Source organism: Mobula birostris, chromosome 2, assembly GCF_030028105.1.
Source record: "Mobula birostris isolate sMobBir1 chromosome 2, sMobBir1.hap1, whole genome shotgun sequence".
Lineage (NCBI taxonomy): Eukaryota > Metazoa > Chordata > Chondrichthyes > Myliobatiformes > Myliobatidae > Mobula > Mobula birostris.
The window spans coordinates 147,765,626-147,781,135 of NC_092371.1; the positions used below are offsets into that span (position 1 = coordinate 147,765,626).

A 15,510-nucleotide genomic window follows, 5' to 3' on the forward strand; every position below is an offset into this window, starting at 1 on the left:
CCATTTTGAGTCCAAATTGCTATTAATGGTAATTATCCTTCTGTCTGTTTGAAATGCATTCTGCTAGTGTACTACCATGCAAGTTTTCCCCTGCCTTGAAGCACTATGACAGACATTTCAGAAGTTTTTGTATTTGTTCATTCTAGGCTCACAAAGTTCTACCTCTGAGATGCACTCACCTCCAAATGTTGGCTTGAGACGCAGTGGACAAATTGAAGGTGTGCGGCAGATGCACAGTAATGCACCTAGAAGTGAAATTGCCACTGAGCGGGATCTTGTGGCCTGGAGTCGGAGGGTAGTAGTGCCAGAATTAACCCAGGGTGTAGCTAGGTACGTATACAAATTTTATGGAAGAAAAGTAAAATTGTACATGTTTTAATTTCTCTTTTATAAATGAAATGAAATGTCCATTGTTTCCATTGATAGTAAGTATTTTTATCCTTTGGAATATGTATTCTGCATTATAGTTTGCATGATATTCACTGTTAATACTTTGCAACAATTTTTTCATCAATTGCATGTTCTGGGTATATTAAATTATGGTGCAGTAGCACTGTGATTATGTTACAGGGCTACCAATTGTGCGGCTTAAATTAGTGATCCAGAGATTATTGCATTTATCAGCAAAGGAACTGGAGAGTCTGAAATAAAGGGCCATTATGTAGTGACCATATGTAGACTGTATTGTGGCTGAACTTCTGCAAAATGAAGGTCCTCTGCCAACCTCTGATCACTGCACAATAAGCCCTAACAAAAATGCTCCAACATTGAGACCTTGGAAAGCATCGAAAGATTTTCATCTTTATTATCCAGTTGATGTATGTGTGGGTGCCACTCTTAACTTCCCTTTTCTAATTATACTTGTGTTACAGTAAGCAGGAAGAATGTAGAGCAGCCAAAGGGGAAGAAGAAGTAAACATTTATAAATATGAGAAGAGAAAGAAAACAACAAATCAAGTTCAACGAGAAAACAAGGTAATTACTTCATCAGATACATTTAGCAATTCTAGAAGAATAGCCAAAAGGGTAGGTAAGAGACCACATAACTCTTAGATGATTTAAAGATTGATTCTTCATGCTCGAAATAACCAACTTATGACTGGTGTTTTCTAAGGTTGCAACGGTATGACTAATTGCAACCAGTCTATTTTCCTGGATTTCTTTTTGCAAGTTATTATATGATCTAAATTTTATACTAGGACATAACTATGGTATTTCTCAAATTGTGGTATGAGCAACTTTGGAGAGAGTTTTATCTTGTATTGGTCCTAACCTGTGTAAGCATATACTTCAGAAGATTTATTTTATCAAAGGTGCTAATTTTATTTTGCTTCCAGCAATACAGTTATGTCTTGACCTTGCTGTTAATAAATGGGAAATAAATTAATCCTCTGAATGCGTATTTCTACATCTAAAACTATACAATGGACTTACTTGGAGATCACTGAAAGCAAGATTCACCCTGTCAGTGCTACAGCTCTGTAGAAGCATTTCCACATGTGTTGTGATATTCATGAATGAAATGAGAAGGAGTTTCTGCATCAAACAGGATAAGGGATAATAATAAATAATTGACGTAGGCGATTGAGGGCACTCAGAATGCAGCAGTAAGTAAAGTGTTAGATTTTTTTAAAGCTATTTTCTAATTGTAGACTTAACTTGACCAGCAGGAAGTGCAAAAGCAGCCTGGGTGAATTATTACTTACTGTTCCTTGCTTCTTGTGAAAACATGCCTTTTCTCCTCTCAATATAAGCTTAATTACAGAGCTGAAATTATAGCCGCGAACTTTAGTTCCTTTCCCTGGTGTTGTTTTGCAGTTAGTCTATTGCAATCTGCTTATATTTATTAGATCAGCCATAATTGTGCAGTTGCAAGAAAAGGTTTGTGAGCCATTTGCAACTACCTGGTTTTCTGCATTAATTGCTCATAAAATGTGGTCTCATCTTCATCTAGCTCAAGATAATAGACAAATGCAAACTGCCTAAACTAATAACAGTCAAACAATTGTACTTTTCATGTCTTTATTGAACACATTGTTTAATCATTCACAGACCAGGCTGGAAAAAGTATGTGAACCCTTCTATTTAATAACTGGTAGAACTTCCTTAAGCAGCAGTAATCTCCACCAAACTGCTGCTGATCGGACTTGCACAACAATGAGGAGGAATTTTAGACCATTCCTCCATACAAAATGGTTTCAGTTCATCTATATTTCTGGAATACCTTGCATGAACAGCCCTCTTCAGGACATGCCACAGTATCTCAATTGGTTCAAGGCCTGGACTCTGACTCGGCCATTCCAAAACACAAATTTTCTTCTTTTTAAACCATTCTGTTATTGATTTACCCCTGTATTTCATATCATTGTCTTGTTGAGTCATCCAGCTTTTACTGACCTTCAGGTGACAGACTACTACTCTGACATTCTCCTGTAAATGTCATACAATTTTGAATTAATGATTCTCTCAGTGATTGCAAGCTGTCCAGCCCTGAGGCAGCAAAGCAGCCCCAAACAATGATGCTCCTTCCACCATGCTTCACAGTGCCCTTTTTCCTCCAAACATGGCGGTATACATTTCTGCCTAAAAATTCAACTTTAGTCTCACCTGTCCACAGAACGTTGTCCCAGAAGGATTGTGGAACATCCATGTGGTCATTTGCAAACTTGAGACGTTCAGCAATGGTTTTTTCATGAACACCATTCTATTTCAGTTTTTTTCTTATAGTGAACACATGAACAGAGACTTTAGCATATTCTGAAGATTTCTGCAGGTCTTTTGCTGTTACTCTTGGGTTCATTTTCACCTCCTTCATCATTGCATGTTGTGTTCTTGGTGTGATGTTTGCAGGACGCACATTCCTAGGGAGAGTAGCAACATTAATGAATTTCCTCCATTTGTAGACAGCTTCTCTTACTGTGGACTGATGAACACTCATGTCTTTTAGAAATGCTTTTGTAGCATTTTCCAGCTTCATGTGTCTCAACAATTATTTTAAGGTCCTCTGAAAGTTGTTTTGATCGAGGTATGGTGCACATAAAGAGATCTTTCTTGAGAAGTGCATGCCCTGTCAGTAACCTGACTTTGTGTGTCTTTTTTTTAATAGGGCAGGGCACCTCTACAACCCACACCTCCAATCTCATCTCATTGATTGGAACGCCTGACTCTAAATAGCTTTTGTAGAAAGCATTACCTCTGAGATTCACATACTTTTTTGAACCTAGACTGTGGTTGTTTAAGTGGTGTACTCAGTATTTACGACAAGTACAGTTGTTTATGTGTTATTGGTTTAGGCAGATTGTGTTTGTCTGTTATTGTGACTTAGATGACGATCAGACTATATTTTATGAGTATTGAATGCAGAAAACTAGGTAATTGCAAAGGATTCACAAACTTTTTCTTGCAATTGTACAAGTAGTGTGCTGTAACTAAGAAAACTAAGTACTGAGAGTATCGTCGTTATAATCAGTGGAAAGATTCCAAAAGAACTTGAAACTGAGCACAAAATGGAACAAGCAACTGCTTTGCAAATTTCAGAACATTTATGCTTTCTCTTACTGTTTGGTCGAACCTAGATTGGGCGAAACTGAAGATATGTATTGATTATTGGAATAAGATTTAAATTTTTCTTCCTCACTTTACGATTGTTTGTTTAGCCAGTGTGATACTCTACGATCTTTAGAGTAAATGAGGAGAACTGTACATATAAAAGATGAACTCAGGTGATTGGTTTTGTGAAGATAAATTGTGTATTTCATTTTTATTTCATCTTGAATGTGAAATGATTGCTACCTTATCTCAAGTGGGTAATGGCCTTTTCAGCAAAACAGTCACACAGTCTCCCTCCAACAGTAGTGTTCAACAGCACGAAGGCAGAATTTTCAGAAAAAGAGAGAACCAGCAATCTTCCATAAAAATTGCAGAAGCTCTTTTGCAATTTTGTTGTTCAGCTGTGTACACTATGACTTTGCTGAGATAGCTCCAGGTATGCTAGATGCCGACCTTCATACACAAGGCTAGAAGGTTTAACAACAAGGAAGCCTGAACCCACAGCACACTAGGTCATTCATTGCCTATAGGAGTTCCAGAAATCCTGAATGTTAGCTGTTTTCTCCATTTTGGTCTTATCAAATGTACTGGTCTATCCACTGCCAACTGCAGGTTCCCAATGAAGGTACAAGTCTGTATTCAACTTGGTGGTTCAAATTGTTTTCTTTTTATCTCTCAGGACTTGACCTGATACCAAGTTACAATGGAATAAAGTTAATAGATCATAGAATCTTAAAGCACAGAAACTGGTCCTCTTGGCCCACTATGTCCATGCCAACCATGATGCCCATTTATGTTAATCACATTTGCCCTTCCATATCTTTCAATGCCTTTCCTATCTAAGTACATGCGTAAATGCTTGCAAAAACACTGTAATTGTATTTACCTTTACCATCTCTTGCGGCAGTTATTTCTAGATATGCACCCTCTTCACTTTTCTGAAAAGCTTACCCTTTGGATCATCTTTAAATTTCTCCTCTCTCTCCTTAATCCTTTGTCCTACAGTTTTCGGCCCCCCTAAGATAAAGATTCTGACTGTCTACCCTATTTGTGCCCCTCATAATTTTATAAACCTCTTTAAGGTTACATCTTAGCATCCCATGTTCTAGAGAGATTAAATCCAACTTTCCAATCTCTACTTATGATTATAGCCCTTTATTCTAGGCAACGTCCTGGTCAATCTCTTCTGCATTGTCCGTTGCCACCACAATCTTCCTGTGGTGTGGTGACAGAACTGTATACAGTGCTCCTAGTGCGATCTAACAATGTTTCATATATTTGGAATATGATGTCCCCACAATGTCCTGGCTTCTTGACCATTTTATGAATCTGTTTCTCTACTTACAATGAGCGACATGCTTATACTCCCAAGTCCCTCTATACAACAGTGGTCCTAAGGCCCTTGTGATTTACTCTATATTTTCAACTAGAATTTGAATACTTAGTGATAAGTAATAAAGTCATTTATGAAACAAAAAAAAACAGAACTACTTAAAAGATATTTTCTATGGAGAGGGGAAAAACTGAATTAATATTAAAGATGGATGAGTTTTATGTATCTGTATCTGAATGAGTCAGTTCTGCTACAGACCCAAAAGACTGCATATCTAAAACAAAAAAAAAAGTATTCTGAAATCACATTAGCTGAAATTAGTTGAACCATTACCTTGTTCAATGCTTGGAATGTATTCCCAGGAATAAGTGTGCTTTTGGGTTACCAAAGATGCTTTTGAGCTAAGAACCTGACACAAATTTTTGCTGTCTTTGTTGCTGTGCACTGCTGTGATGGAAACTGGCTAACTTGATATTGCACATATTCAGAGGTTGGTGTGCAAAGGCTATATTCACCTATTTGATTGACTGCAAGGCCCTCCCCAGCCGAAGTTTTTCTACGGTAACAAGGTCAACTGAAAAGTCTAATGAGAGGTAGTATTGGACTTGGGTGGTCTGTGGTTGCTGCTGGTCCCCCCAAAATAGTCCTGCTTTCTTCGTGCTGAGTGTCCCAACCTTCACAGATAATCTTTCCACGTCAAGTATGACAATTCATTGCTGGAGATCAGCAATGAATGGTTAAGGTTTGGACAACTATTGCAGCACAGCAAAGTGCAACAGTGAGGAGGCAGAGGATGGTATCATCTCACCAGCTCAGCAGCATGCAACCAAGTATTTGTCCTTTTAAAGCACAAGCTGCACTTTCCTGAACATTCAGACTGGAGCATCTAGAGTGATCTCTGGGGTAGTGGTAAATGAAGTACACATGTTGTCTCTGAATTAGTACTTTTAGAAATCTATTTTGAAAGTGACTTTGAAGAACATCAATTTAGTGAGAGTTCCTTTCTGGTGTATTAAATATCAATTATTTGTAAACAAAATCCCATATTTCTGCTCACTTGTGGAACAAGCTGATGTTGAAAAAACTGATCTGTTTTAATTTTTTTCTAAGTGCTCATTTAAGTTGAATGTCTCAGAATCCAACTCTCATTTTGTGGAAGAAAACGGTTTCCTGTTATTTAACATATTAAAATGGTTTCCTGTTATTTGACAGGGAGAGAGGGTTAGAGAGGGTTTAAACTAATTTGGCAGGGGGATGGGAACCGGAATAATAGAGCGGAGGAGGGGGAAAACAGAAATAAATCTCAGATTGTGAGCAGTAAAGATATCAGGAAGGACAGGCAGGGGATGAGGCAAATTTGCAGCCATTGGGATGAGTTGCAGTGCAATCAAAGCAAAAAAGTACCTAATACTGGACTTAAGGTGTTATACTTAAATGCATGCAGCATAAGGAATAAAGTGGATGATCTTGTCATACAGCTACAGATTGGCAGATATGATATTGTAGCCATCACTGAGGCGTGGCTAAAGGATGCATGTCTGTCAGAGCTGAACGTCCAAGGATACATGGTGTATTGGAAAGATAGGCAGGTAGGCAGAGGGGGAGGCGTGGCTTTATTTGGTAAGAAATGATATTAAATCATTAGAAAGTGGTGACATAGGATCGGAAGGTGCAGAATCTTTATGGGTTGAGCTAAGAAATCGCCGGGGTAAAAGGACCCTGGTGGCAGTTATGTACAGGCCTCCTAACAGCTGCCGTGATGTGGACTACAAATTACAACAGGAAATAGAAAAGGCTTGTCAGAAGGGCAGTGTTATGATGATTGTGGGGGATTTTAACATGCAAATGGATTGGGAAAATCAGGTCGGCACTGGATCTCAAGAGAGAGAATTTGTAGAATGTCTATAAAATGGCTTATTAGATCAGCTTGTTGTTGAGCCCACTAGGGGATTGGCTGTACTGGATTGGGTATTGTGTAATAAACCCGAGATGATTAGAGAGATTGAGGTGAAGGAACCCTTAGGAGGCAGTGATGATAGCATGATTGAGTTCACTGTGAAATTTGAAAAAGAGAAGCCGAAATCTGATGTGTCAGTATTTCAGTGGAGTAAAGAAAATTACAGTGGCATGAGAGAGGTAGTGCTGAGGAAACAGAGAGTCTGCAGAGACACTTGGATAGTTTGGGAGAATTGTCAAAGAAGTGGCAAATGAAATACAATGTTGGAAAGTGTATGGTTATGCACTTTGGTAGAAGAAATAAACGGGCAGACTATTATTTAAATAGGGAGAGAATTCAAAGTTCTGAGATGCAACGGGACTTGGGATTCCTTGTGCAGGATACCGTTAAGGTTAACCCCCAGGTTGAGTTGGTGAAGAAGGCGAATGATATGTTGGCATTCATTTCTAGAGGAATAGAATATAGGAGCAGGGATGTGATGTTGAGGCTCTATAAGGCACTGGTAAGACCTCACTTGGAGTACTGTGTGCAGTTTTGGGCTCCTTATTTAAGAAAGGATGTGCTGACATTGGAGAGGGTTCAGAGAAGATTCACTAGAATGATTCTGGGAATGAGAGGGTTAACATATGAGGATCGTTTGTCCGCTCTTGGACTGTATTCCTTGGAGTTTAGAAGAATGAGGGGGGACCTCATAGAAACATTTTGAATGTTGAAAGGCGTGGACAGAGTGGATGTGGCAAAGTTGTTTCCCATGATGGGGGAGTCTAGTACGAGAGGGCATGACTTAAGAATTGAAGGGCGTCCATTCAGAACAAACATGTGAAGACATTTTTTTGCCAGAGGATGGTGAGTCTGTGGAATTTGTTGCCACGGGCGGCAGTGGAGGTCAAGTCATTGGGTATATTTAAGGCAGAGATTGATAGGTATCTGAGTTGCCAGGGCATCAAAGGTTATGGTGAGAAGGTAGGAGAGTGAGACTATATGGGAGAATGGATCAGCTCATGATAGAGTGGTGGAGCAGACTCGATGGGCCGAATGGCCGCCTTCTGCTCCTTTGTCTTATGGTCTTGTCTTATGTCTTATATTACTTTCAGATTAGATTCATTCAGATTACATTCAGATCAGGATGTTAGCAGTTCCTTTTGATGTAGAAGGGAAATAGGAAAATTTAGAAATACTAAGCAGATGAGGCAGTACAGGTGTCCCCCGCTTCTCGAATGTTCGCTTTACGAAACCTCGCTGTTACCAAAGACCTACATTAGTTACCTGTTTTTGATAACAGAAGGTGTTTTCACTGTTACGAAAAAAGGCAGCGTGCGATAAAAGCCAGTGCGCGCCCCGAGCATCCAAGCTCCTCCCCTGGAACTGCATTCTCGCCGGCATCGCTTAAATACGTGCCTGTGATCAGCTGTTAGCAAGATGAGTTCTGAGGTATCGGAAAAGCCTAAAAGAGCTGATAAGGGTGTTACACTTAGCGTAAAACTAGACATAGTTAAGCGTTTCGATGGTGGTGAACAAAGTAAGGACAAAGTGAGTTTGGCTTGTGGAAGTTGACGAAGATGATGTTGAAGAGTTTTTGGCATCCCATGACCAAGAACTGACAGATGAAGAGCTGATCAATTGGAAGAGGAAAGGATAACAATCAAAACTGAATGCAGTAGCGAATGGACCGAAATTGAAGTCGTCCAGGAACTGAACGGGAGCAAGATGACCTGCCTGCCCTGATGGAACAGACGACGATGAGATGACACCCCAGTGTCCCACCACCCCAACCCCCGGGCCACAGACCGATACATTGCCGCGGAGAATACAGCGGTAGCTGAGACACACTCAACACATCTTTAAGAAATAAGCCAAAATAAACAAGCTAATTAATTAGGTGCCGCCCGACACGTAAATGTTGGCCCAGATCAGAGGTGATTGCTGATTGCGTGGCCTCTGATCTGGGCAGACATTTACGTGCCATGTGGCACCTAATTAATTAGATTGTTTATTTTGGCTTTTTTCTTAAAGGTGTGCTGGGTATGTCCGGGCTACCGCTGCACCACTGCATTCTTCACAGATTGATATCGGTTCGCTGTCCGGAGGTTGGGGACCACTGCACCACCCCACCCTCCGACGACTCAGCCTAACACACCATCATCAGTGTGCTCGATGTCTTCCCAATTCCGGTAAGTGATACTACACTGTACATACATTATTTCTACTTTATATGGGCTGTGTATTTTTATGCGTTATTTGGTATGATTTGGCAGCTTCATAGCTTAAAGGTTACTGGAGAGAGTGTTTATGCCAAGAGCGCTTGTGCCGTGTTTCTGCTGAGAGCGCTTGCGTGAGATTTTCGCTATAGAGAACAGTGCGGCAATGATTGTGGAAAAGTATTTCTACTTTACATAGGCTGTGTATTTATCATATCATTCCTGCTTTTACTATATGTTACTGTTATTTTAGGTTTTATGTGTTATTTGACATGATTTGGTAGGTTATTTTTTGGGTCTGTGAACGCTCACAAATTTTTCCCATATAAATAAATGGTAATTGCTTCTTCATTTTACGACATTCCGGCTTATGAACAGTTTCATAGGAGCACTCTACCTTCGGATGGCAGGGGAACCTGTATCTGTGAAAAGAGTAATGAAATTGATATTTTATGTTCATGATCCTTTATCAGATGTTGCCATGCCTAGTGGGTGTTTCCCACACACTCTGCTAAACATGATTTCTGCCACCTGCAATTCCCTTTGACTTTACATTGTTCACTTTTACATGTTCATTCCAAACTGAGTCAATCCTCATCTCATTTCCATTTTGTGAACTTTAATTTTGTGCCACAGTCCAATTCAACTTGAAGGTAATCTCATGTTCTGTTGGATTATGGCAGCTATTTGATGTTAAGATTTAAACTTGTATAAACCTGGTGATACAATTGCTATTAAAAATTGATTGACTGAAAAGATGCAGTGGTATTTTTGAGCAACTTCAAGTGAATATTTTTTTAAAACAAATTTTGCCTTATTAAATTGATAATCTTTAGGCCCATACCTATGAACAGTTGCATGAAAACGGGGAAGTGAGGAAACAAGGCCGCCAGAATGTACACAACTACCGCACAAGATCTGCTATCGATGACAGCAGCAGAAGTTCACAGCAGAATGTAGATTACAACAGTTCTTCAGAGGTAAATTTTATAGGAAAATACCTCTTCATGTAATTTGTTAATGATTCAAGTTGCTGAAACGTTACTGGTTGTTATATGGGTTAATTGTTGGATAGAGGGTGAATGTGTATTTGGTTGATAATGTTTTCCACGAATCATCTTCATACATTTTTAACAGTTTCTAGGTTCATGCATGAAAATTTTCCTGATGATCATAGAATTACCTGATTAGATACAATATGTAACAATTATGCAACTGTTTTCAAATTATGACTTGGCATATTATCAAACTTATTAAGCAGTTTTGTGGGCCAAAGGGCCTGTATTGTGCTGTAGAAAGTTAGCGTAATTAAGAAGACAAATGAAATACAGTGAATTCCGGTTAATTGGGCCATCAGTTAATCATGGCAGCTGTTTCTTTGGGACAACTCTTAAAGAACAAAAACTAACCTAGAAAATGACCAGGATTCCTTTTGTTTATTTGGGACGCTATGCGTGATTATTGTGACAGTTGCCGAACACTTCTAACTAGTGTCAGTTGCATGCACATGTGTGGCTGTGAGACGGTACATCGTGCTTAGAGTGAACAGTTTTTAAATAGCGTCAGTTGTGTATGTTTGTGATCAAAAAGCAGTGATTTTGTCACTTACTAGTTGGCGAGAAATAAGCAGTAAGGCATTTCAGAACTGATTTCTCACTGCAGTTTCAAGCATTCTGGCTTGGATATATCAGACACAGCCAGTAGTGAAAATAGAACGATTTCACTACTTCAACAAGTTAGAAACTACAAAGAATTTGAAGGTATCAATGATCATCTCGAATGTTACAGCGAAAAACATTATCAGGGATGCATCTCACCCTAACCATGGACTTTTTACTCTCCTCCCATCCGGTAGGTGCTACAGGAGCCTCCGTTCCCGCACCAGCAGGCACAGGAAGAACTTCTTCCCTGAGGCTGTGACCCTGCTGAACCTCACATCACAGTGCTAAGCAGTATTGCACCCATTGTTCTGTCTCAGTACTTCTATATTTGTGTGCTATAGCACTTACTTTTTATTCGCAGTTATTTTGTAGTTAACATTATTATTTGGATTTCTGGTTAGATGCTAACTCCATTTCATTGGCTTTGTACCTGTACTTGGCACAATGACAATAAAGTTGAATCTAATCTAATCTAATCTAAAGGCATCCATTAGTCTTGCGAGACCATGGATCTGCGCCTAGAAAGTCTTCACTTTCCAGGGCACAGGCCTGGGCAGGGTTGTATGGACCAGCAGTTGCCCATGCTGCAAGTCTCCCCTCTCCACAACACCAATGTTGTCCAAGGGAAGGGCATTAGGACGCAGAACAATGTGTGATTAAGTGCCTTGCTCAAGGACACAACGCACGTTGCCTCGGCTGGGGCTCGAACTCACGAACTCATTGGTCACTAGTCCAATGCCTTAACCACTTGACCACGTTTGACTTACATTTTTATTTGTTATAATTCATGTTTTTAGAGCACAGTGAATGTGCAGCATTAATTATGTTAGTATATATCGTCATTCCATTTTGATCTTAATTTTCAGGAGATTGAAGTCCGTGGTGTCAACGGTGTAACCTCAGAAGAAGATGGAGATGCATGGCACAATGAGAGCAGCAGTTCAAGGCAATTGATGTTTTAAGCCATTTACCATTTACTTTAAATTTTAAGCAAGATTTGGTGATTATTACTGCCGGTGTCAGTAGTGATGTAGCGTTGAAATTGACTTTTGAATTGATTGGGCAAGAGAATGGATTTAAGGTCAAAATTAGAACCATACATGATTTTATTGACCAGTGGAACAGGTCTAAGGGGTATTATGACCTACGTTTCCTCTCTTTCTTATGTTATTGTAGCTTTAGAACTAAGAGGTTTCCCACATAAGAACCTAAAAGAATTTGGATAATCTAAGAACCAAAACTAGATACATGCACACATTAAAAATTAAAAAAGTGTGTCAAGTGAGATGGAATGGATGCATTATTCATCCTCCTATCCATGCAAGAGCCAAGGCAAATCATGACAGCACCTGAACTAATAACTCTTACTGACCCTGTTGAAACTATTGTTAAGTAAGGTAAATATTAAAAATAAAGTATGATCCATTTTAAATCAGTCACACAGTATTTTTTTCTCTTGTCCCTTACTGCTGCAATTTCCCTCTTCACTTTCCTCTAGTAACCCCTCTGCTACCTTCTTTTTCTTCCCTCCTTTCCCCTTTCCTACCCTTCCATTTCCATCCTTCTTGCCCTTTTTACCCCCTTACTCCCCCTTCCACTACGGCTCCCCCTTTGTGTTAAGATTACTCTTTGTGTGGTCTGCACCCCCCAAACTCCGCATCTGTGGGCATGAAATGCAATGTGCTTGGACAGTTATGTGCAGGTGATTCTTGAAAAGTTTATCAGTAAACTCCTCAATGTTTAGGGTAGTAATACAGAGGACATTACTTAAAAGAAGTTCTGTGCAATTAAAGCAGAGAAGCCTACAAACTCACAACACTTACAGAGGGAGTAACACTGTTAATTCTATATGTTTGAGGCCTTCCATAGGAAGTTAGACCAACTTGCTGTAATTCTTTTTTAGTGATTATTCAAGTGACTATTCTGACTGGACTGCGGATGTTGGTATTAACCTCCAGCCCCCAAAGAAATCTTCACGGCAGCAAGCTAAAAAAGCTGTGAGCAGTTCAGAAGATGAGGGTGATAAAGAGAAAGGGAAGGAAAAAGAGTTGAAGAAGGAGAGGAAAAAACACAAGGAAGATAAAGATAGTTCTGCAGCTCCAAAGATAAGAAGGAAGCCAAAGGAAAAAAGGATGAAGGTGATGTCTTATTTCTTTTTGATGCACTCTGTAGAACAGAAAAGCAGAGGCAGCAAATCATTTGTTGTCAAAATGACCATTTGAACATTATTTATGATCCTACAGAGAAGAGCTAGAGTACTACCAGGGCAAGGAGAGACTTTGGAAGAATGGCTGCCACCAGTGTGGATTACAGACACTATGCCCAGGCGATGCCCTTTTGTTCCACAAATGGGAGATGAGGTATTGTAATTTCTTACATTCGTGTTAGTGTTTGCCTTTCAGAGTATGTTCCATTTGTTCGTTTGTTTTAGTTCAGTTCATCATAAAAAAAACATCAGTTTCTTTAAACATTTTAATCATTCTACTTGGTAAAGCTCATTTTTAAAATGCTGGAGAAATGTGCATAAGACCATAAGACAAAGGAGCAGAAGTCGGCCATTCGGCCCATTGAGTCTGCTCTGCCATTTAATCATGAGCTGATCCATTCTCCCATTTAGTCCCACTCCCCCGCCTTTTCTCCATAACCTTTGATGCCCTGGCTACTCAGATATCTATCCATCTCTGCCTTAAATACACCCAATGACTTGGCCTCCACTGCTGTCCGTGGCAGCAAATTCCATACATTCACTACTCTCTGGCTAAAAAAATTTCTTTGCATTTCTGTTCTGAATGGGCGCCCTTCAATCCTTAAGTCATGCCCTCTCATACTAGACTCCCCCATCACGGGAAACAACTTTGCCACATCCACTCTGTCCACGACTTTCAACATTCGAAATTTTTCTATGAGGTCTCCCCTCATTCTTCGAAACTCCAAGGAATACAATCCAAGAGCGGACAAACGTTCCTCATATGTTAACCCTCTCATTCCCGGAATCATTCTAGTGAATCTTTTCTGTGCCCTCTCCAACGTCAGCACATCCATTCTTAAATAAGGAGACTAAAACTGCCCACAGTACTCCAAGTGAGGTCTCACCAGTGCCTTATAGAGCCTCAACATCACATCCCTGCTCCTATACTCTATTCCTCTAGAAATGAATGCCAAAATTGCATTCGCCTTCTTCACCACTGACTCAACCTGGAGGTTAACCTTAAGAGTATCCTGTACAAGGACTCCCAAGTCCCGTTGCATCTCAGAACTTTGAATTCTTTCCCCATTTAAATAATAGTCTGCCCGTTTATTACTTCTGCCAAAGTGCATAACCATACACTTTCCAACATTGTACTTCATTTGCCACTTCTTTGCCCATTCTTCCAATCTATCCAAGTCTCTCTGCAGACTCTCTGTTTCCTCAGCACTACCGGCCCCTCCACCTATCTTTGTATCATCAGCAAACTTAGCCTGCATCACTCATTGCCCCAGCTCAAACAGTACATATGTGGAGACTCTGAGAAAACATTGTATTTTCATTTTTAAATTTTTACTTTCTGTGTATTTCTAATACTAAGCACCTCCCTTCATTACACATAGTTGATATGAGATGCATAATATTTCAAATCAAAGTAATCAGCATTTAATCTGATTTGGTAAGAACTTGGTATTTTTAATTGTGTTGCTTCATCACATACACTCACATAACGTTGAACTATAAAGTGGCCTGATGTTATTAGTAGATATAAAAATATATGGTTTAAGTAAAAGGTCAGTAGCCTGAGACATTAACCAGAGCCAGAGTTGCAGCCTGAGCTGCAACCTTGTTTTTCAATGTGCTGTGAGCATTGCTTTTGCTGTGATACTGTCAGGGAGAGTGAACTACAAGTGGCTATTTGGCAGCAGGTTGCTGCAAGTGAGACTCCCATGCTTGTATTATTTCTGAAAACCTGTGCAAAAAAAAAAGCCTTTCCCCCCTAATGTTCAGGAACTTTAGGATGTAATGCATCTAAAACTGTATTCCACTTGTACAACTCATTAACTTCCCTTGTGAAAATCACCAACCCTAGTCAAATGAATGGGTCTATAGTGAACTTCTGACATTTTGTACACATTAACACTGCACTGCAAAGCTGCAAGCATTCCTTAGGTGCTCACACATGCACTGGAGTTATCCTGCAGCAGGTTAGCTGGCAGTGTGGTTATACTTTATTGTCGCCAAACAATTGATACTAGAACGCACAATCATCACAGCGATATTTGATTCTGCGCTTTGCGCTCCCTGGCGTACAAATCGATAGTAAATATTAAAAATTTAAATTATAAATCATAAATAGAAAATAGAAAGGGGAAAGTAAGGTAGTGCAAAAAACCAAGAGGCAGGTCCGGATATTTGGAGGGTATGGCCCGGATCCGGGTCAGGATCCGTTCAGCAGTCTTATCACAGTTGGAAAGAAGCTGTTCTCAATTCTGGCTATACGAGTCTTCAAGCTCTTGAGCCTTCTCCCAGAGGGAAGAGGGACGAAAAGTGTGTTGGCTGGGTGGGTTGTGTCCTTGATTATCCTGGCAGCACTGCTCTGACAGCGTGCGGTGTAAAGTGAGTCCAAGGACGGAAGATTGGTTTGTGTGATGTGCTGGGCTGTGTTCACGATCTTCTGCAGCTTTTTCTGGTCTTGGACAGGACAACTTCCATACCAGGTTGTGATGCACCCTAGAAGAATGCTTTCTATGGTGCATCTATAAAAATTAGTGAGGGTTTTAGGGGACAGACCAAATTTCTTTAGTTTTTTCAAGAAGTAAAGGTGCTGGTGGGCCTTCTTGGCA

At 39.9% G+C, this 15,510-nt stretch overlaps 1 protein-coding gene across 3 annotated transcripts in view; it reads left to right on the plus strand.

The window, feature by feature from the left end:
• The window catches only part of phip (pleckstrin homology domain interacting protein), a 192,638-nt gene that overhangs the window by 128,369 nt on the left and 48,759 nt on the right, over positions 1-15,510 (plus strand). For all 3 annotated transcript variants that reach the window (XM_072250216.1, XM_072250215.1, XM_072250210.1), the window contains exons 19-24: positions 147-330; positions 873-975; positions 9,874-10,017; positions 11,565-11,644; positions 12,602-12,836; positions 12,942-13,058. In XM_072250216.1, coding sequence (XP_072106317.1) covers positions 147-330; positions 873-975; positions 9,874-10,017; positions 11,565-11,644; positions 12,602-12,836; positions 12,942-13,058 — 863 coding nt within the window. The remainder of the gene's footprint in view (positions 1-146; positions 331-872; positions 976-9,873; positions 10,018-11,564; positions 11,645-12,601; positions 12,837-12,941; positions 13,059-15,510) is intronic.